Below are 24,226 nucleotides of genomic sequence, written 5' to 3'. Positions count from 1 at the left end.
CTTCACATCATGCTAAATGGGATTCAATGGAAAAACTGAGAATGCTTAGCTAGGAGAGCAATAAATTTGTCTTCAAGTACTTGAGAACTTGTCATGTAGAAAAGAGATTAGATTTAATTTGCTTGCCCTTGAGGATAAATCTTGAAATATCCAGGACAAGTGGCAAAGGTACAGATAAAGGTTTGGTATAAAACAAGAACTAAAATAAAATAAAACAAAATACTAACAATTAGATCTTTCAAAGGTTTATTGTACTGCCATGGTACACAGTGATCTCTTTCTCACTGGAGGTCCTCCAATTCTCCAAGGCTGGATAGCTTTTTTGATAAATACATTATAGAGAGGATTTTGGTTCAAGTACATCTTTTAATTTGAGGAAGTTTAGTTTGGGAATGTTTGCCTTCCTTATCTACTTTCAAAATACCTGTTTTTTTTTTCAAGGCTCAGCTAAGGCTTTACCTTCTCTTACATGAAGTCTTTCTTGATCCCTCCAACTGCTAATACCTTCCCAATATCTTGAATTTATTTTATATTTTATGCTATTTTCCTCATTATAAAGTAACTATATTAGTGTTTGGGGGCTGCTTTGCTCTTAGCTTTATATCCCTAGCATCATTTAGGCCTAGAACTTCTCATTTAAGAGTAAGCTCTTAAAAAATATTCATTGATGGGCTGAAATGGACCAATTTTTCCATGTTGAGATTCTGAGGAAATATGACTGAGAATTATTCTTTTTTGACTATTTTGCTGATGATTTAAAAATAAATAATACTTATCAAGAATATTTCAGAAAAAAACTTTAAAAAAAGTAAATACATTTTAAAAATATTCAACCACACTTACATGAAAGCTTAGGGTGAGACCCTCAGGAAAGACTAGAATTTGAATCTGTTTTGACCATTAGATGTCACTGTAGTATAAGAGAAACTTCTGAATCATAAGGACAATGTGTTGAGCTGTGTTGGAATTTTATCCACAGGAGAATTTATAACACTATCTTATTTAAGATTCTATGTGCATTAAAAAACAAACAAACAAACAAACAAAAAAAAAAAAAAACCTCTCATTTCAGGGTTTTGTAACTCAACCATTCAAATTCAGTCCAGAATAAAACATGACATATGGTCTAAGATCATGGACAGGGCAGTTGTTTTTCTTCCAAATAAATGGAAAAAAAAACCCTTTGCTTAATGGATTTCATGCTGCTTTTAAACTTAAAATTCAAAGCTGCTCTAATAATGGCTGGATATCCTGCCATTTTAATAAAGACCCTTACACCTTTCTTTCTGGTTAGCAATGCCTAGGAGAGGAAATGACATGAGGTGATCAAAGATCATGTGATGGCTAATAAACTGGGGCAAAAAAGCATTTTATATTGAATAATCCAAATGAAGTCCAAAATCTGTCACAACTTCAGTGACATATGGTAAATTAAAGGTCTTAAATGTATAGTGGAACTGTTAGTCTTGGTATTCACAGAACAAGTACAATTGACACAAATTATTAGAGCAGCAGGCTAAATGGATCCTATTCACTATCTTCTTCAAGTTCATTGCTACCTTCCTGAAAAGTTCTGATATAGGTCCAATATAACTAATACATATGGCTTTGTTGGAGGACACTAATATAATTTACAGAGTTCACATCCTATAATAAACATATTAATTTAAAGAAGAAAATATGCATTATAATTTATATGGGGTTTGATGAAAATATGAGGAACATTTTAGAATCAAGTTAGGGAGTTAAAAATATGTGTCATCATCCTTCCTTTGTACTTTGTTTTTCTATGAAGAATGCATGTTATATCCCATACTCATTTTTTCATTGTACATTATTTGTATTTGTCTAATTATTAAATACATAGTAAATACAAAGAAAAAATATTAATAATCATGACAAAAAATTTGCTCATGCAAAATCTGGTTGAATTCACTGAGGTCATTACTATGGCCAGGGCATGAAAGAAAGAAAAAAAGAAAGAAAGAAAGAAAGAAAGAAAGAAAGAAAGAAAGAAAGAAAGAAAGAAAGAAAGAAAGAAAGAAAGAAAAAAAGAAAGAAAGAAAGAAAGAAAGAAAGAAAGAAAGAAAGAAAGAAAGAAAGAAAGAAAGAAAGAAAGAAAGAAAGAAAGAAAGAAAGAAAAACAAATGTCATTCCATGATTGATACCATGGACAACTCCTAACTGAATAGCATTTGTCTGCCTGGTTCAATGAAAAGATTTTTTGGGATACTTAAGGGGGAAAAGGAGCTGTTGAACTAATACAGCTTGTCTACCTTTGCACCACTAGGGGGTCTCTTTGCCATAGTATGACCAAGGTGGTTAGATATAAGTTTATCATGATGATGCTTATTTGATATGGGAACGACTTTGTCTTTCTCCCACAGTATGCTTACAACATTCATTGAAGCAGATGGTGAAGAATGATTGTGTGCCTAGAATCTCGTAGCAGAACTCGGAACTCTCCCTGGTTAACCAGGGGTATGTATTCTCATATGGCTTCAGTGTGAGATAAGAATACCTATCAAAGTCATCTTTCATTTTATTTCTGTTGCATTGCTTGTCCTAAGGGCATGTTAGAGAGTTCAGATATGACAACTGTGGTCTGGCATATGGGAGCTATCCAAACGACCAAAAAGAAAAACCTCATTTTAGGATTTTGTGGAAAAAATAACAATATTATTATCAATGTTGTAGATTCTAAAGTATTAAAACAATATTTTTGACACAGGACAAAATTTCTATGTCAAATCGCATGTAGGGCAGCCAGGTTTTATTGGAAAAAATAAATTTTTTTTGACCCATATACATTTTACCTATTTACTGTGTACTTGAACTAAGATAATAGTCTGTAAGTAACATCATTGATTAAAGGTCATTGAAACCTTGATAGAAATTTTATTAGTTTTGTTTGGTTACAGGTAGATTTTAAGTCCCTAAGACTATCATAGATATTAAAGAATATGCTGATCTGCATTGGTAGAAAGTTGCTTTTACCAACAATCTCATGGGCAAAGATCCCATCTCTATTCTTCTACAAAAATGTGTAATGTGCATATACTATTTATATCTGTACATATTAATGTAATATATCATAACATATAGAAAATAATTCATGAAAAGATAATGAGGTAATTAGTGTCAGAGCACTTTGAAAAATTAAGGAACTTGATAAGTACTAGAAATATAATTAAAGATGTTCTGTTCTGACAAAATCACTGGTAGGATATTAAATGTTTAATTAAAGCGTTAATGTTATTTGGGAACAATAGGAAACCAAGATGGATTACCAAGATGGATTACCAACATGGAATATTTTCAGTTCAAGTACCAGGTACTGCAGATATACAAATGAAACCTTTTCTAAATTTAGTGTTAGTTGTGAAATGTCTGACATATGCATTATGATAAGGCATATATCTGGAGCTTTTGATTTGACAGCCTTCAGAGCTGTTTCCTGGAGTTATAAGTGATACTGTAATTACCTATTAAGCTTCACCTATAAGCCTGAATGTTTTCTTATGGCTTTTATGATTAACTCCACCTGAATGATTATTCCTATCCTATTTGAAATCTCAAGATTTGGTTTGGACAATTATCATTTGCATTTATTTGTGTTTTTTGGGCAGACTTCCCCCATTTATTTGTTTAATTAAATCCACGTAATTAAAGATTCCCAGAATACCAGAACTAGAAAGAATCTCAGAAACAGCTGGTTCAACCCATATCTGAAACAAATTCTGACTAAAACAAGCCCAGCAAGTGGTAATTTAACCTCAGCCTGAAGACTGTCAAGGGCAGAGAAACCTGATATTTCCTAAAGTAGTCCATGTAACATAAGGTTAGTTATGACCAATAGAAAGTTTTTCTGAGATGAAGATGAAATTTTCCTTTTCCACTTCTACCCTTTCCTTCCAATTCTACCTTTTGGGGACATGTAATATATCTATGACTCTTCTTCTTGACAGCCTTTTAAATACTTGAAAATAGATATCATTTCCCCTTCTTTGGTCTAAACAGCCACAATTTCTTCAAGAGATTCTCAGAAAAATTTCACCAAAGGCATTTAAGCAGTAAAGTAAATCAACTTCTAGACCTGGAGTTAAGAAGACTTGAGTTCACATTCTCAGACACTTACTACCTAGGTAACTCTTGATTAGTAATTTAACCTCTGCTTCAGTTTCTTACATAAAATTATAGTAATATTAGAACCTAACTCACAGGTTCTTGTAAGGATAAGATTAGATAATATTTTTTTTAAAATTGTAAATTTCAAAATGCCATGTAAATCATAGATTTCATTATTGTTATTTGGTATAATTAAAATTATTATTTTCCTGCTTGCCATTCCCAGAATACTTTTACACTTATAGATGTTCTTTCAAAATGTGATAGCAGAATACTTTACACTACAGTGAAAAAAAGGGCTCTTCATGAAGTGAGAGTGAGAGATTACTAATGACATCATGTGTGCTTTTATTTGCAAAGTAAAAACAAGAATTGATCCCACTGTGTTTGATGGACTCCCTAGAGTGAACTTATGGGATTGTATGGGCAAGGGTCAGAAAGGATGGGCAAAGATTAATATTGCTGTAGGAAGAACTCTCATTTATAGCACATCAAATACTGGGATTATATCCCAAAGAGATTATAAAGAAGGGAAAGGGACCTGTATGTGCACGAATGTTTGTGGCAGCCCTCTTTGTAGTGGCTAGAAACTGGAAACTGAATGGATGTCCATCAGTTGGAGAATGACTGAATAAATTGTGGTATATGAATATTATGGAATATTACTGTTCTGTAAGAAATGACCAACAGGATGATTTCAGAAAGGCCTGGAGAGACTTACACGAACTGATGCTGAGTGAAATGAGCAGGACCAGGAGATCATTATATACTTCAACAACAATACTATATGATGACCAGTTCTGATGGACCTGGCCATCCTCAGCAACGAGATCAACCAAATCATTTCCAATGGAACAGTAATGAACTGAATCAGCTATGCCCAGAAAAAGAACTCTGGGAGATGACTAAAAACTATTACATTGAATTCCCAATCCCCATATTTATGCCCACCTGCATTTTTGATTTCCTTCACAAGCTAATTGTACAATATTTCAGAGTCTGATTCTTTTTGTACAGCAAAATAACGTTTTGGTCATGTATACTTATTGTGTATCTAATTTATATTTTAATATATTTAACATCTACTGGTCATCCTGTCATCTGGGGGAGGGGGTGGGGGGTAAGAGGTGAAAAAATTGGAACAAGAGGTTTGGCAATTGTTAATGCTGTAAAGTTACCCATGCATATATCCTGTAAATAAAAAAAAAAAGGAATGAGGGATTGTTATATAGGAATTGAACTAAATTGTGAACCTAATTCCTTCCCACTTCAGATATTGGGATGCTATTAGGATTGGAGGGTTCATATACTGGGGAGGAAGTTTGTATATGTTATATTTTTGAAATAAATATTCCTTTGAAAGCAAAAAAAAATATAGCACATCAAATAATAGGAATTAATGTTGAATATATGTTTCAGGTACTTACTTAAAAAGTTCATTCCTGCTGATTGCTCTGTTGGTCTGGGGGTCAATTGCATAGACAACCAGGTCAGACTTTGTATAGTCTTCTTGAGAATAAGCTTCTCCAAACCTTCGGGCTCCAATGGATTCCACCACAACTTTGGCACCAGGAATCTGTTCTTGCACATAGCGATCCAAAATCCTATCCATTAAAACAGATGGCAAACACAGTTTCTTAAGAAATGGATGAAGAGACCAACTTAAAAATATAGGAAATAGGCCCTCAGATAGTGATATCTAGCTTTGTGTCCCTGCTAGCTAAATCTTATCACTTTTCAAAAAAAATCTCCATATTTTCTAAACAGTGACCTGCCCAAGGGATCACAAAAGCATAATAATATAGAGGGAGGTCATCAACCATGTCTTGTTTATGTCTGAGTTTTTGGAATTTATGATACCATTTCAGTTTTAAATGGCCCATGGGAAATACTGAATATGTTTTACAAATAAAACTGTCAACAATTTATAGAAGTCATATGGGCACAGAACTCTTTGATTCTACCTTTCTCCATGGGGGAGGAGGATGATAAAGTCCCTGGCCCATGACTTATGGGATCCATGCCAAGGCATTGGATAGAATAGAACACCTGTTCTTCTTATGGGTGTCATGAGAAGAAATAGGAACCCTTAGAAAAATGCCATGTATCAGCTTCAAAAATAATTCAGATGATGACAACAGCTAAATCCAGAATAAACAGAAGATAAGGATAGCATGAAATAAAGAGGCACAAATGAATGGCAATTATTAGAATGATAATAATAATAACAAAAATAATAATCATATATAATTATAATAACAATAAAGCAACATGTCATCCCTTGGATAGCAGAAGGAACCTTAAATTCTAAGTAAATGAAGTACAGTTTAAAGTAGTAATCCAATGTAATTCTTGTAATTATATCATCCTTTAAAAAAATATAACATTTCTTCTTTTTCATTTAATTTTGTATGCATTTTCTCCCTTGTGATTAAATCATACAGTAATGTGGTATCAAAAATTTTATCAATAATGTTTTATATGAAAAAGAATTAATACAAGAGATAAGACAGCTGCAGATTTACTTTATTGAGAATTCACTATGATGCTATGTAAAATCCAAGCTAGCTCCCTGGGAGGCCTCAAGAACAGCCAGAGTCAGGATAAGTAAAAGTTCTTGGTCCTTAGGGAGAGAAATGAAGGAAACAGACAAACCACCAGTAAGCTTTACCACTTGCCTAAAAGTGAAGTCTGGCTTGTTTTACCCCACCCTCTAATCCTTCCTACGATTAATACACCAAACATCGAGCCAGCACGGAACAGTGAGAAGAGCCATTTTTCCAAACATATGCTAATAGAATCATTGTCCAATAGTTAATTAGCCTTAAGTGCTCGGTTGTCTGATTCAAGCTCACCTTTTAAGAGTTTCAGCCCTTTATAATGCTATGTTGGAATCCATAGTGTGAAACCATTTGGTAGGTAAGAATTCCAACAAGGCTGATCCTGCAATTTAATTTGTTTTGTGAACTCCTGGGAGAAGAAACTCCATTTCCTGATGCAGGTAAGCACCTTTGCTGCAAACTAAAGTTTTAAAGAGTTATCTAGAGCAGAGGTTTTAAATAGACAACCAATGAGTCCAGTTAGGCAAGAACCAGGTTAAAATGTATTTAAGAAATGTTTTAAAAATACAACAAAGCATAGGTGATGTCAATTTGTGCTTTTCTAAGTCAATCACTTGGCCTTTAGGGATCCATTTCTATTTTTAAGTTTGACACTGCTGTGTCAAAACTCAGTGCCTAGGTTCACATAGCTTTGGTTTTTGAGCATTGTGACTTGAATCCAGGTATCCTAGTTTCATTGCTTTCTCTCCACTCATTTCATCATGATGCTTCTGATTTTTTTTTTTTTAGTTAGGCCCTTTTAAATGAAGTGTGTAATTTTTCAATGTTGAATATTGTCCAATACTGACTTATCTACATCTTGGAAGTAAGCAGCAATGTAGTAAGACTTTAAAGTAAGTCTTTAAAGAAATAGATTCTTTAGACTTGCCCATAGTTTGAAAAAGAAACAAAGCAACCAATACCTGTATTTTGTTGGATGCATTCAAAAAGTTCAGGGTTGAAAAGTGAATAATATAAGGACAAAAGAACTGAATCCTTATTTTTGAAATGTGACTTTTTTTTAACAAAGGCCCATTCCATGGAGTTGGCTGAGAGAAAACTGTGAAATATCGCACTTATTGAGCCAGGCTGCATATGGCAGTTTATTTATCTATGAGTCTCTCTGGAGTCAAGAGATAGACATTACCTTTACTTTGCTAAAGACCAATAACAATCTACATAACTATTTTATTTTAATAACAAAATCACAATTCTGTATTGTATTATCTTTAGGTGCTAAAATAGAATGATTATTTATCAGATCACTGGAAATTAGAGTACTAGGAAAATTACCTGGGCCACTGAGAGAGTGATTTGTTCACAATCATTAAGTATGTATAGGAGGAAAAACTTGAATCCAAACCTTCTTGATACTGAACTTGGACAGTTATTTATTGTGCAAATAAAGGGGCCTCTAAGGCCCCCTTCAACCAGAAAATACCAAAAGGGACAAAACACTTGCCAAATTATATGAGATTAACCAAAAATGTTACTTCCTATTTTTGAGAGGCAGTTCTATCTGTCCTGTCTCTACATGTTGATTGCCTACTCATACTTAAGACTTGGCTTTACTGAAGATTTTCCTAATTCACTTAGCAGAAGAAATTTTTCCTTATCTGATTATATGTAGCACTTCATAACACATGGGTGTACTTCCATATTGTAAATTATATTTTCTCTGACAAGCAGCATGACATAGTGACTAGAAGGCCAGTCTTAGACCTAAAAAGCCTGAGGCACAAAGCTTTTCTCTGACATATACTGAGTGATGTGATGATGGGAAAGTCACTTCAATCAATCTACATTTAAATGCCTACTGTATTTTGGGCACAAGACTAAGTGCTGGAGATAAAAGCAGAGGCAAAACAAAAGGCAATCCAGGCCATCAAAAGGCTTAAAATCTAATGGAATAGAAAATATGTAAATACATAGATGCAAAACAAGTTATAGACAGGAGAAATAGAAGATAATTAACATAAAAGATGTTAAAGAAGGTAAGAAGATATTGGGGAAGATTCCCAGTAAAAGATGGAATTTTTACTGAGATCTAAATGAAATCAGAGAGGTCAATAGTTAAAATATATGAGGAAGAGCATTCCAGGAATGGGGGACAGACTGAAGAAATGCACAGAACCAAAAAATGGAATGGTGGATCTTCTCCATGGAATATCTGGGGTTCAAGTGTCACTTGTAAGAGAATGAAGTGCAAGAAGATAGGAAAGATAGGAGACTTAGGTTAGGGATAGCTTTGAATGACAAACAGAATATTCTGAATTCAGTACTGGGGATATAGGAAGCCACTGAGTAACACTACTCTCTAAGACCATAATTTGAAAAAACAAGAGCAAAAAACTTGCTAATCTGCACTGTGGAAAGAATTGTTCTCCCTGGGAATTCTAAACACCAACAAGATTCCAGGTTCACTCCTCAAATCTCCAGTGTTTTATACAATTGGGGGTGAGGGGATTTGATCTGTGACTTAATTATAGTAATAAATTTTCAGGAAGGAAACTTTCCATAGCAATGAAGATTCATTCTGGCTCTTGAGCTTACAGCTTTAGAGAAGCAGCATGGTACGTGGGGAAGAGCACTAGCCCTGAAATTAAGGGATCTAACTTCAAAGAGGGGTGTGCTGATCAGTGCCTAATAAGTAGCTCTCTGAAAATCCATGGCATATTTGTAAGTTATATTAACATTATTAACTATTAACATTTTCTCCATTGCTTTCTTGAATCCAGGAATCAATGAAATAATAAATGATGTGATTTGTTCCATTTGACGATTTCAGAATTCTAAATGCTCACGTGGAAAAAAAAAAAACACCACTAATTTTTTTTTATGGGCAAAAGCCCATAAAAGTTTAATCTGGCACACCACTTCCTTTGATGTTACAGTTATGTGACTTTAAGGAAGTGATTCAACTTACCTTGACTTCAGTTTATTCACTTAGAACATGAACAGATTAGAGGAGAGAGCCTCTGAGTTATCTTTGAGTTTTAGATCTTTGAATTATGAGGGTTGCCTAGGACACCAAGAAGATAAGGGGTTTCTCCAGGGTAACAAAATATGTATCAGGTCATATATGTATGAGGTCAACATTCAGTGCCTCTCTGTGCATTGCATGGAGGTATTTTAAAATGATTGTTGAGTTTAATGAGGCATTAGAGCCAAGATATGAATGTAGATTCTTTATAAAGCTGTTATTATAAATCTACTATGAGCAAGCATTGTATAATGTGAGGCATTGGAGAATCCAAAGAAAATGCTGAAAAGAAAGACTTTGACCTTGAATCACTTACATTCTAATGAGGAAGATAAGATATACATAATTAAGTATCTTTAAGGACATTCAAAGTAGATAAAAGGTTCATGATGGGGTGTAATAAGCCTAGAAAGGGAGGGTGGTGTCAAGTCAGAAAAGGTTATAGATATCAAATGGAGACATATGTATTTTATTCTACAGGCAATAAGAATTCATTCAAGTTCATTAAGCGAAGGAATGACATCATCTAAGCTGTACTTTAGGATGGTCGCTTTCATTAGCATCAAAGGGTATCCTCTGAATGGCAAGAACATAATGAAATATCCCTACAAGTTGTAGAGCACAAGATTAAAAAATAAGAAAACCAGAAATTTAACAATGATCTGAACAAAGCAGTTGGATGAAATAGATTGTAGGTCAAGAGACACACTGGACTTTTGTCATGCCTCAGTGAAAATGAGTCACTTTTTATAGACCATTCAGTCTTGATTTGTAATGTTTAGGCTACATACAGCCTGAAGCTCAGAGAACATTTTAGGATGCATCATTATTTTTTTTTCTTCTTATTCACATCATGAGCTGGACAAAATTTGAAGGAATGAGGGAATATCTGATTTAAACGTATTATATAGGCTTTGAGTATTGGAATATTTTATCTTCACAGCCTGGATTTAGGGAGTAGGGAGTTGTGGCAGTCAAAAGCTATTCAGTTTCTCTCAATATGTTTAGAATCCCTAGAATCAGAAATGAAAAAGACCTCAAGGACCATGTACTGTAAATCATATTTGGGAAAAAAAAATTTCCCATAGCACCCTCCCCAGCAAGTGCCCAGGAAGCCTTTTCTGACAGACCTCCAATGGGCATCTGGAGTCAAGGCACAAATTGTTTCTCAATTGATAGAATCTAGAATCTAGAATTCAGAAGTCCTTTTGCCCAACTTTCCATTTACTTCCTGTAGAGGGCCACAAATAGTGGGGGAATAAGACCTCCTGCCCAGAGGGAACCTGCTGAAAATGTCTGGCTCAGCTCCCCATCTCCCCTAAGAGCTCTTGGCCTTCCTGAGTAAGTCAGGAGGTGGTGACAATCTGTGTTGTAGTTGAAGCAGAGTAATACCAAGTGGCAAAGAGTCATCTACACACAATAATAAGTTGTTTATGTGGTCCCACATGTGCAGCATATAGTTAGCACACACATGTTGTGCTTTGGTTATATAAGGGGATTAGGATATAAAAAACTGAGAAAATTTAGAATAAACGGATTCCATGTTTGACCATCTATGTGAGTCCCATCTCTTCACTCCTTTTCTAAGACCAAGGAATTAGGCTGATAACGAGGTCCTCCAGAGAGCTAGTCCAGACAGAACAACTTCTCTTTTCATAGCTCCCTTCCTCTCTTTCTGTTTCTGCCTGTAAGTCTCTCTGTCTGTCTTTTCATCTCTTTCTCTTTATCTCTGTCTCTGTGTCACTCTCTCTGCCTTTCCATCTCATTCTCTGGCTCTTTCTATTGCTATCTCTCTCTATATATCAGGTCATATGTCATCCTATATCAAGTGGCACAATAGTGCTATTGAAGGAGAATTGTTGCTACTGATTTGTCCTGAGAGAAATAGAAGCTAAAAGAACAATGAGTAAGTGCTAAGTTACAAAAATCCATTGACCTTTCAACATTTATTTTCAATATTTATTTTGGAATGACCTAGGTATCCCTATTTTCTTAGGCTAGGCATGCAGTGGCCACTCAAGGCCACACCCCAATACTAATTGGTATGGAAGCTTTCATCTACTCCATTTCTATGTTGAGCCAGTTTGTCCCTTCTCAAATACCATATTAGCCTCCTACTTACTGAGGTTTACTCAAGATTGCCCAAGTCCTTGGTCAGGGAATAGAGTCAGAGACTCTGAGTTTAAATCCCAGTGCTACCCTTTAGTACTTGTATGATTCTGAACAAGTGTTTTAATCTTTGTTTGTAATCAACTGCTCAGCTCTAAAAAGCAAGAGTTTGACTAGCTGGACTCTGTGCCCCATTCAAGTGCTATCTGGAATTCCATGACTGTACAATGTTTAAGGTCTCTGTGTCAGTTCTAACTCTTATAATGCTATAGATAAACAGACTTTACTGGTCTCTACAAGGTCAGCCTGTCTACCATGCATCTATTAGCAAATGGAGATGTTTTAAATAGAGGTATTATTTGGAGAACTGACTGCTCTAAATCTCAAAGCTTTACCTTTACCACTAGCAGCATTGTTTTGATATTAATAATTTTTAAAAGTAATAATATCTAAACAATAAGACTTCAAAGATGCCCTAGCCTTCTTTGGCTTTATGGTCATGTGGACCATTCTGGAATTTCTATAGGTTTCTCTCTATCCATATCTTGATCCTACCTCTCATCTCCAAGAGAGAAGTACTTATCCTCCTCATCACAGTTAACCCCATTGTTGCAACTCTTGATCCCATCTTTGCTTCCACAGTACTACCTACCTCCAAAAAGTCCCAATTGATTAATCAAGCATTTAGTTAGGGAAACAAAACATTTGTTTAGTGCTTACTATATGCTCAGAAAGGTGTTTGAAAAATACCAAAAAATCCCTTTTTTTAAGAGTTTATATTCTCAGAGAAAGACAAAACATATTGGAGAATTTTGGGTGGGGGAATCAGGATTTTATTTGGACAGTGAGTGGAGCCAAAGTGGAAGAGGTGGACATCGCTACTCATTTAATCATTGCATTAACCAGCTCATTCCTAAGATAGGTTAATAATAGCATCTAACTTATAGTTGTTTTGAGGATAAAATGAAATGTTTGAGTAGCACTTTGCAAACCTTAAAATGTTTGATAAAATGCAAGTATTATTTCATTGTCTGAGGGTAGAGATTTCACAACAAACTCTCAGATTAAAGAAGGAGAGGGACAAAGAGACATATAGACAAACAGGGAAAAAAGAGACAAAAATGGATAGGGGGGAGAGTGAGAGGAAGAAAAGGAGGAAGAGGAAAAATCTGAGACTGATGACAGAACAAAGTCCGTTAATGGGAAGCCGAGGAAAGCTCACAGTTTAGGGTCCTTTAATAAAGTACTAGTGGAAAAGGTGAATAAACATAGGTCATTTTAATGAGAAGAGTCATCAGACCTTAGATTTAGGGGGAACAAGCATTTTTAAGCACTTAATGTATTCAAGGCACACACAGTTCCTCATTTGATAGAATTTGGAATTCAAAAGTCTTTTTCCCCAACTCACCATCTTCTTCCTTCTCTTCCTCCCTCCCTTTCTGATTTTGTCTCTAAGTTTCTATGTTACTTTCTATCTCTTTCTTTCTGTCTGCCTCCATGTCACTATCTCTGTCTTTCTATCTTTTTCTCTGGCTCTTTCCATGGTTCTCTTTGTCTCTCTTTATGTCTCTGTTTCTCTATGTCTGCCTCCATTTCTCTGTCTCTGTTTCTGTGTATTTGTCTCTATTTCTGTTTCTCTCTCTCTTTCCTTCTCTTCCCCTCTCTCTCTGTCTCTTTCTCTGTCTTCACACACACACACACACACACACACACACACACACAGACACACACACACACACACACACACACACACACACAAGGATCTGAATCTTGGTTTTACAGTTCTCTATTCAGCATCACTTTCATTGCACCAGAATTCTTAGCAGAGTTGAGTACTATTTGAGGGTCAGCAACCTGAAACAGTTCTTGTAAATCATTAATATGCCTGAGTTCCTGAAATATTAAAGTGTTATTTAGGTATCTGGTGGATCTGTGCTCTCCGCACATTGAGCAATGATTAGCTGGAATGGAATGATTATCAACACACAAACTTAAAACTCCATTCCTCAACAGCAATGTATGTTTCCTTAGAACTCGAGGTAGTTTTTTTTAATGTAGATAATGCCAATTCATTTTTAAAGGGCACTTTATTCATATTCTAAATGTGAAGGTCATGAATCAAGGATGTGAAAGAACATTTTATTTTGTGCCTGTGTAAAAATTATATTTTAAAAATCAATTATTTTTTGTAAACTGTGGTTAAAGAAAAGGGAGAGAGGGAATCATAAGGAAAATTCTGTTCTCTACCTTTCTTTTGCTAAATGCCAACACATTCAATTCTGTTTATCTTCTGGGAGCATTTGGAAATGAAAAAGAGAGAATGATGTTCTTATTTGAGAGGACCCATTCATAGAGAAAAATCAAAATATACATAAGCACATGACCTCTCATTAGATCAGTTGAATGACAAAACTCTATATAATAGGATAACTATTTTTCAAATACCTTTTATTTTTGGTTCAATGTCTTTTGTGTATCCCAAGCAAAATGGATTCTGATTCTCATATTGCACGAGACAGAAATGTTACCAAATCATCAAACTGTTATTTCCATAACCCTGTTCCATGTCCACTATGGGAATTTTTTTTATCATGTGTAGATTCTTGTACAGCAAAAGTCAACATTTTCCTTCCCTTAAGTATTTTTAATGGATATTTACTTCCTCAGATTTATCTGTAAATATCCTCCATCAGAACTGCTCCACAATAATCCTCATCTCCCGCTCATGGTTTCCTTGACATCTTTCATGATTCAGTTAAAATCCAATCTTTTATTAAAAAAATTTATTTTCCAGTGCTTCTCAATCCTAGCAGCTTCCATCTGAGATATCTCCAATTTCCTCTTTATATATATTGTAACGCATAAGGTTTTTTCGTAATTTCTCCCCCTTTAGGATGTGAACTATTGAAGGGCAAGAACAATGTCATTACTTTTATTTGTACCTACACTACACTGATATGAAAACAATAATAAATGGTTGTTAACTGCCATTCTTTACCATAAGTAATAAATCCAAATCCAAGTCCTTATAAGAAAAGCAAGATTATCTGTAAATTGCATTTAAATCTCTTCAGTTACAAATGCCATTTTTAGACTTTTCATTTAGAATTGATTTGCAGGCACTTTGGGACTAAATGTGCATTTGTGTTTACTCGATAAAACTCTTTAAATAAATTCTTTGCATGTTGTAGAATTTACCAGGTGACAATCAAGATGACCAAATTGGAGTCCTTAACATGGAAATGCTATGGACATATTTAAATTACATTAGGGTAACAGTCCTCATGTTGAAATTGCCTCTTTCTTTAAAAACAAAACAGAATAAAATGATCATTAATTATCCTTCCCTGACATTCTCTATAGAGAAAGTCAACATGGAGTATAGGAGGTAGAAAATTGGATCTAGAATTAAAATATGACTGGGATTTAGTGGAAATGATATTGATTCAAACCCCAAATTTATCCATGTGACTTAAGGGATGTCACAATCTCTATGCGTCTCAGTTTTATCATCTTTAAAATAAAGTGGTTGGCTTAATGGTCATTTGAGGTCCCTAAAGGTATGTTACAACATTAACTCTATATTCTATGAATCTTGGCTATCTACTGACTATAGGACCATGGATAAATACCTCTGAGCATAAGTTTCTTTTTCTGTAAAGTGGAAATTTCCTGTGTAACTCTGGGCAAGTCACAATATCTTTGTGCCTCAGTTTCCTCATCTCTCAAAAAGAAAGGTTAGATAAGTTGCTCTTTGAGCTCTCTCTAGGCTCTTCCTAGGTTTATATTTATTATCTTATTTTTATCTTTTCCTTCAGATGAATCAGTGTTTGAAACAGTGATTGCCTTTAAGATGTATGATCAATTTTTCTGAATTTCATAGAAGAAAATGCATAATCCCATCAGGTTTAATCATTACATACATAGGTTTTAGTTTCAGTAAATTTTCAATGCAATATAAAACAACAATTCAGCTAATTTTCTATTTTACTGTACTCAGCAACATTTTTACATTTTTCCACCCCCAAAGATATTGATCTTTACTTTCCCTCCTTTCCTTATTGTCCCTTTTTTGTTTTATGTACCCCTTCTCTCTCCATATTTCAATCTATTTCAATTGTGTCATTTCCCTCTAGCACCATCCTTTTGATAGGAAGTCACTCATTTTTCTCACTAACCTATCCTTCCACCTTTCCCCCCCATCCTTTGTTTCATAACTCCTGGAGCCCTTTAGCTCTTCCCACTGAACTGGAACTTCTAAAGGGGGTAAATGACCTTCATCTCCCATCCATTGGTTTAATCCCAATCACTTCAAACTCTGTGAAGCATTTGACACTCACCTTTCTTGAAAATTTCTCCTCTCCTATTTTTTTCATACTATAATATCTCAATTCCGCTCCCTACCAATATGCCAAGTAATATGTCAAGCTTTTCTAGACAATCTTCTTCCAAATTCATCAGAGATTTTCCATGATCATCAAGAATGCCCCTCTTACCATTTCTTACAACCCCCTTTCTCAAATACTGTTCTACATTCAGCTAGTCTTTGCTATTTTTTTTGCCACAAGAATCCATTTTTGTTAGAATCTAGGTACTGGTAAGGGAATCTCTGCACATAAACTTATTACATGGGTCATTCTTTATATATTAGTTATATCTTAACATTTAGCATACTGTCTGGAATATGATTTATGTTTAATAAGTGCTTGTTGATCGACTAGTTCATGTTATAAAAAATAATTCCAAATATGTTAGAGTTTGTTCATACCAGCCAGTTTGATCAGCTATTTAGGGATTTCTCATTGGAGTTTTTCAAATTTAGACCAGATGACCACTTTGTGGAGATGTAATGGGGATTTCCAGGCAGTTGTGAGTTATCTGAGCAGCCTGAGAGGTCCCTTCCAAATGGAGATTCTTTAATTCTGTGATTTCCTTGTGTGATAAGAGCATGGTCATTAGAAACATCTCATTCAGAATCTTATTTCTTGAGTTTGGGAGCTCACCAGAACTACAAAAGAAGTAAGCAATGATTCTTTGCAATCTCAGAAACTGCTCAAGGGTAGTAACTTGATATTTCTCTGTTGAATTATATGACATCACTAAAGTCTTAGTTAAAGGATTGTACTTTCTAATGATTTTATTTGGTAATGTCATAGAGAAGTCTGATCTTGATCACAGATAACAATAGGGCAACATTAGTATTTTTTATTCCTCTTTAGTATCTAGAGTTCATAGAATTTTAAATGTAGAGCTGAAAGGGCCTTTTATTGTTATTTGTTTTTCAGTCATTTTCAATTTTTTGTGATTCCTCTGCAAAGGTCTTGAGTACTTTGCTATTTCCTTTTCTTATTCATTATACAGATGAGGAAATTGAGATAAATAAAGTGAAATGACTTGCCCAGGCTCACACAACTAGACAGTGTCTAAGGCCAGATTTGAAATTTGGAAGATGAGTTTTCTCGATTCCAGAACCAGCACTCTAAACATAGCTGCCTTGGAAGAGGCCTTAGCTCTGATTGACTCCAACTCTTTCATTTTATAAGGAAGCCCAGAGACTTAAGCCACAGACACAGTGAATAAATGACTGAGGCAAAATTGGAACTAGATTTTCTTGATGCCAAGTCTAACATTACCCACAATATTTGCTGCCTCTTGGTATAATTGTAAGTGGTGCTTCTAAGAGGGGGTTTGGCTAGAGATTGTTCATAGGAGCAATACAAAAATTGGATCAGAAAAATAACTTGAAATTTTTGGCCCCTGATGACAAGGAACACAAACCACTCACAGGGCGAGCAGCAGGAAGTCTTCTGAGGAAAATAGTAAGGCTAGCCTAAGAAACTCAGTTAGGAGAAGACTGAAAAGATGGAGGAAACAGATCTGATTTGATAGCTCACTATCCTGACTAATTATTTTTGTTAATTAGGTCTAAACTCTGTTTTTTTCTAGTGAAATGTTGCTAAGAAAATTCAAGTGTCATTAGTGCCCTTTAAATTTGCGCTCTATAGCATAATTGCATTCAGAATTGTGGTATGGAGGCAATTCTAGAAGCTTGGGGCATCTGTTAGAGGGACACAAATTCTGGCAGGCTCTTCGCAACATGAGCAGTCTTCTAGAAAAATCTTGGCAATGTGCAGTGTTCCTCTTATTCAATTTAAATTAACTCTGAATATTTATGTCTGTACTCCATACAAAGTATTTGGCTGGATACTGAAGATCTAGCCTGATGGCCAGAAAGTCTCATCCTCTGATATTATGTGGTCATCAAGACACATAGTTTTCAGACATGAAGATCATCTACTTAGGAGGAGCTAGGTACTGTGGTAGGTAGAGTGATTAATTTAAAGACAGGAAGATGAGTTCAAATTTTGCTTCAGTCTGTTCTTGTGTTAGTCTGGGAAAGTCTTTTAGTATTTTAAAAATTTATGCTGACCTATTAGGAAAATTTTGATAATAATATCCACCCCATATGCTTTTTGTGAGGATCAAGTGAAATAATATATGCAATACTTATTGTCATTATTAATAAGGGGTAGGCCTATTGTCATCTGCCTTGGTAGAGAGACAGTCTCCACAATCATGAGAGCAGAAATACCTGAAATATAAGAACAACAGTATTCAAGGTCACCCTATCTTTTTTTTTTTTTTTCTTACTGATACTCAACACAGCACTTACAGCCTCTAGGATGAGGAAATTATTCATTTGTTTGTGAGATGTCATCCCTTCCATGAGTGCCTGAAAATTCATATTGCATTGAGCATTTTAACCTTCAAAAATAAAGCACAGGGAGTGAAAGTCATGGATCACCTGCCTTTTCAACAAACAGGTGAACTCTACTGTCTGCCTCATAAATGCAGATCTGGAAAAAGGCATCCCAACAGATTTCCCAAGAGTATCCAAAACTCTCCTAGGTCAGAAATCAGTGAATTGATTTGCCTTTCAATTGGGGAAATACAAAAGATGAGTCTCATCTGTGAACCCATAATAATCAATCAATAAACCAAGAAGTATCTATTAAATAGTATGTACCAACTACTATGTCAGGCACTGGATATGCGATTTAAAAAGGAAATAAAATGTTCTTATTCTTAAAGAAATTACATCCTATAGTGTCATGAAAAAAGTATTGATTAAACATCGAAATATATGTGGAAATTCTCTAATTACTTTAGCTCATTGGGGGACAATTCTGGCTTAGCCCCTAATATCCTCATATCTTAGACCTCAACAGATCAAAGCCAATTCCCAATTCCCAATTCAATTTAATTCATTTCAATTCCACAAATACTTATTAGTAACCTACTATAATGCAATGTATTTTGTTGGGATTCAGAAATTAAAAAAAAAAAACTCAAATAACTCCTCTCCTCAAGGAATTTACTTTTACTGTCTGTGGTCACGTACACACAGGGAAACAAATCCTAAGGATACTCAGTGGGAATGATCAGGACACAACTTCATTTCATTTGTGCTTCAAAGAAAATGAAATCTCCTCCAAAATAGAGGTTGATACTAAATAAAGACAGAGAATTTCCCTAAAATATCAGCTGAACTCTCTCAAAATGAGCATCCAAAAAAATTACTAAGATTATCAAGAAAAAAGGGCCCCAATTTTTCTTTTCCCCCATCACTAATTGAAGTACATTTTGGGCAATAAAAAGCATTACATATTATTATTTTATGTGTGGCTAATGCTTAATGTTTACAGTTGACTTTTAATTTATGTTACACTGATTACAGACTTATTATAGCAAAGGATATCATTAATAAGATGTGCCACGGGGGAGGCCATGCTCCATTAGTTGAGAGAAATGAGGCTGCTCATTTTTCTGTCTTGATAATCCCTATATGTCTTTGCATTAAGTACACTTATTTCTAAATGGTATGTGGTCAGCAAAATTTTCAGTAATTAAAGTTTAGGAGCTAGGAACTAATAGAGATTTCACAATTGAAAGAAAGTTTGAAGAAAAAAGTGGTCTTAATTTATTGCAAAAGGGATTGTTTGCTGCATATATTGTAACTGGCCTTCAACTAAGGCCAACTAAATAAATGAAGTTATTAGAGTTTAGTTCACTGGAAGATTGATTGAAGGAAGGTGGGATGTGTAGTCAGGAGGAGGGAAGCTGTAGGGAAGCATTGATGACTGTTTTCAAGGGTGAAAAGGTGGTTGTACTGAGGAGGGACTGGACTTCTAAATGGCCTCAGAAGATGATAGGGTCATAGGTTTTGAGTTGGAAAGGGCCTCTGAGATCATCAAGCATAACTCCTTCAATTTATATATTAAGAAACAGACTGAGTGTTTAAATGACTTGTCTAGAGCCATATAGCCAGTAAGTACTAGGGGAGGATTGTAATCCTCATTTCCTTGTATTGAAGTCATCTTCCTTATGATACTCTGCACTCATGGGGAAATAATATAGAGACCAGAAACAGAAACAAAGGCAGTTTTTAGTTTGATGTCAAACAAACCTCCCAAGAACAGACCTCTTGCTCCAGTGTAATGGGATGCTTCAGGAGGCAGCAAGTTTTCCCTTCTGGGAAATTTTTCTAATGCCCTTCTTGGCATTAGAAATCCAATTTTAAAATGGAATTTGAATTCATAGCTATGTTGGACTAAATGATCTCTGGGGTTCCTTTCATACCTAAGATTCTAAAATTTTAGGATTCTGTAGTTCTGAATATACCCCTGAGTACAATAAAGAGGAGGGGTCAATAGTAAACATTGGTGAAAAAGATTAAATGCCATGGAAGAACTAATGTTTCTTTTATCTCAATTTCTCCTTTCAAGATACAGTTGTTATGAGAGACATCCAGTCTCATGGTCTTATTCACACCTATGATAAATACGTGGGTTTGGGTTTTCTTCCCAAAGTGGTTTCCAAATCTAATATCAGAATGATATCATTTTAAATGAATATTTTAAAATGAAGCTTTGTTTAATGTTCTTTTATATGTTCCCCATTAATTATACAGGAACAAAGCGGGGCTACTTTAAGGAAACAAAATGATTCTATTGGATAAATCAGTAACAATGGCTTCTGTGAAGGTCAATCAACATGAAGCTATTTCATTTAATTTTGTAGGTTGGAAAAGTATTTATCTAAGTAACTGAGGAAGACCTAAATTCTTTACCATATTTTGTCTTGTCATACAGTGCTTACAGTGTTTCCATAGTAGAATAGCTGATCCATTATTTAAATTAATCATTTTTTTTTTTTTGCTGAGGTAATTGGGGTTAAGTGACTTACCTGGGGTCACACAGCTAGGGAGTGTTAAGTGTCTGAGGCCGGATTTAAACTCAGGTCTTCCTGACTTCAGGCCTGGTGCTCTGTCCATTTTTGATAGTCATTACTACTTTTTATGTGTATACATATCTGTCTGCCTTGTCTATTTATCTAGTTTAAATGCATATTTCTTTTCTCTTTTCTTCCTTTCCCTTTCTCTTTTCATTTTTTGGGGTGAATTTGCTTCTTTGAAAACCTAGGCAGTCCATTTCTGAGATCTGTAGTGAGTATTCAGAAATCACTTTCTCCCACCTTTCTCAGTTCCCTAGTAGGTATCTTTCTCCTTAGTAGCTATATATTAATGCAGCTTTTCCGACTGGGTCAGAAATCTTTTTTCCCCATTACAATCATCTTTATTAGTTTGGCAGTTCCCTTTCGGTTCCAATTTGATCACCTACTTCTCCCCTCTAAGCTAAATTCACTTTCTCTAAGATACTAGATCATACCAGACTTCCCTGATTGAGTGGGTTATAATCTAGTCAATATAGACTCTTACATGAAAACAGATTATATGACTTTGAGAACTGAATGATGATATGCAAGAGTTCTGTAGTAATTCCATCTGACCTCCAGTAATTATGTGCTAAATATAAAAGTTAAAAAAGTCAAACGTAAAACAAAAACCAAAAAACGAGATTTTTGCTCTGAAGAAACTTGCATTCCATTTGGATCCCTAAAAGATATGTAAATATAAATTAATTGGAAGAGAAAGGGCATATTGATGAGGAGGAGAATCAGAAAAAGTTTTCCAGAGGAGTTATTTCATTGAGCCCTGAAGAAATCCAAGGATTATTAAGGATTGTATCTGAGGAATGAAAACATTGTGGCTATGAGGACTAGTCTTGTTAAGGAATTGAAGTAGGAGACGGAACTTTGAATTTGGGAGATAGCGAGAGGAGACAGTCATGTGAAATGAGCCCAGAACATGAGACTTTAGTTGGATTGTGAAGATATTTAAATAACAATCTGAGAAATTTCTTTGTTATCATAGAGACAAAAGGGAGATATTAAGTATTTCATGTAGCAAAGTAATATAGCCAGACCTATATCTTAGGGAAATTATTTTGTCAACTCTGGGTTGGCATGTATCGAAGAGGATTAAGGCAGGGAGATAAATTAGAAGGCTATTGCAATAGACTAGGCAAAAGATATCAATGGCTTGAATCAGGGTGGTGGCTCTGTTAGTGCGCAGATGTTAAGAGATTTTGTCACCAGTCTATGATTCTAATATAAATAAGCAGAATACAAAGTATTCTCGTTGAAGTGGCCTTTTATAGTAGATTCAACTTCATCTTGGGATCAATGAACAAAATTCTTGGATTAAAAATGTCTTTCTGGGTAAAGGTGAATGTATTTCCAAATGAATCTAACATTTTATGCCCTTGAGTTCTCAATATTTAGCCTATAAAGCTAAAGAATTCTTGCCAATACAATTTTGTCTTCTAGTCAACCATGGGGTAACTGAATTCATACATCATTTTCTGAACTTTTTGTTTTTAGGTGCCAAGATGAAGTTTGATCTGAATTAATCGATATAAACATAATAAAGGTGTGTCACAGTGGGCTTCTATAATATAAGAGCTTTATATATATATATATATATATATATATGTTTCTATATATATATTTCTATAATGCTCTGAGAGAGGATATGCAATTAGATACAAACATATACACAGGCATATATGTATAGACATGCATGCATACGTGTTTACACATGAATAATTAAATATATTTACAGGCTTTTATGTCTGTACGGATATACAGACAGCCACACAACAATATATGTATGTCTATATATATTTGTATATATAATATGTAATAACAAATACTACTTGCTAAATAGCAAAGGCAATTTTAAGAAAGTTAAAATGGGTGATATTAAATAAACAATATCCAATTTATTTTTAAAGCTAGTTAAAATAAAGCTTATAATGAGATAATTTTCTTAAGCATAAAATCCCACTCTAAAGTTCTAAATTAAGAATTTCCTCTCTCAACTTGTGCATAGAGAAGTTGCATCCCTCAAATTGCAGGAATATCCTTCAGAATTCAGTTGGATAGATATTCTCTTCTGGATTATATCTAGCTGATTGTCTCAAGCAATTTTGATAGAAGGGATTATTAACCTGTTGATTGCTTCTATTCCTCCTCCCCAAATGTCAGAAGTATATTTTAGCACTAACTTAAGTGTAGTTTTGGGCAGAGGTAGAGGGATAACTCCTTTAAAAGCACTTAGGTGATTGCACAGCTTTGAATTCTGCTGAAGGATTCCCTTTCCTCCGCTGCTGCAGGACAAGAGATCTCTCAGAGATGAGGCTAATTCATATATTTCTTGTCATATGGTTTTGTTCCTCTCAGTGTAACTTACTCAAGGTTATCTCTAATGAGAAGATGAGGTCAATACTAGTGTTGACCTTGGAAGCATAATTCCCTTCTTCCCCAGGGGGAACTGAGTAAATTAAGAACTGTCTATTGGTCTTGGTCTCAGAATTGACTGGACATTATTACCTAGTCATTTACCCAATCAACCTGAATTCATTCCAGACCTCTTATTGTCTCACAGAGCCATGTTTTACACCTTTCAGTTCAAACTCCAGCACGGTCCCAAGAGGGGAGGATTTTCCTTTTCTTAAAGACATTTTCACTTTTAACATAAGGGTTTTCTTATATTTTAATTGAATTCTCTCACGTTGTTTCCTAACATTGCCAGGTGACATTTTCCAAGTATAACAATGACAGATGTTCTATTGCTGAGCAACTCAATGATTCAAGTGACCCGACAGCATCAGGGGGAAAAGCAACAAAAATAGCTTTGCAAAATAACATGCCCACTTATGTGGAATGCATTTTCTAGACATGGAAGAAAAGATGTCATCACCATGGAGTCGGGTGATATTCTGAGGTTTCCCATAGCTTGGCCTAATTATTTCTGCCAGTGTCATGACATTTCAAGACATTTCCATTAGTGGAAGAATGGGGTCACAAAGAGAGAGGGGGATAAATCATATACCTGATAGCAGGAGAATGGGTTCCATATAGGCCAAGGAATTCTTCCCTTTATTTAACTGATTCTCCCTCTCAGTGCCTTTATGTTTTCTGGGTGGGATTACAATAGTATAAT

At 34.9% G+C, this 24,226-nt stretch overlaps 1 protein-coding gene across 2 annotated transcripts in view; it reads right to left on the bottom strand.

Annotated features, from left to right (window-relative positions):
- Positions 1–24,226, bottom strand: part of PCDH15 (protocadherin related 15) — a 2,067,151-nt gene that overhangs the window by 41,394 nt on the left and 2,001,531 nt on the right. For both annotated transcript variants that reach the window (XM_031956966.1, XM_031956965.1), the window contains one exon: positions 5,556–5,732. In XM_031956966.1, coding sequence (XP_031812826.1) covers positions 5,556–5,732 — 177 coding nt within the window. The remainder of the gene's footprint in view (positions 1–5,555; positions 5,733–24,226) is intronic.

The sequence above is a fragment of the Sarcophilus harrisii genome, chromosome 2 (genome assembly GCF_902635505.1).
Source record: "Sarcophilus harrisii chromosome 2, mSarHar1.11, whole genome shotgun sequence".
NCBI classification, from domain to species: Eukaryota; Metazoa; Chordata; class Mammalia; order Dasyuromorphia; family Dasyuridae; genus Sarcophilus; species Sarcophilus harrisii.
Note: the sequence above shows the minus strand (reverse complement) of the source record. Positions and strands in the feature narration are given on the sequence as shown.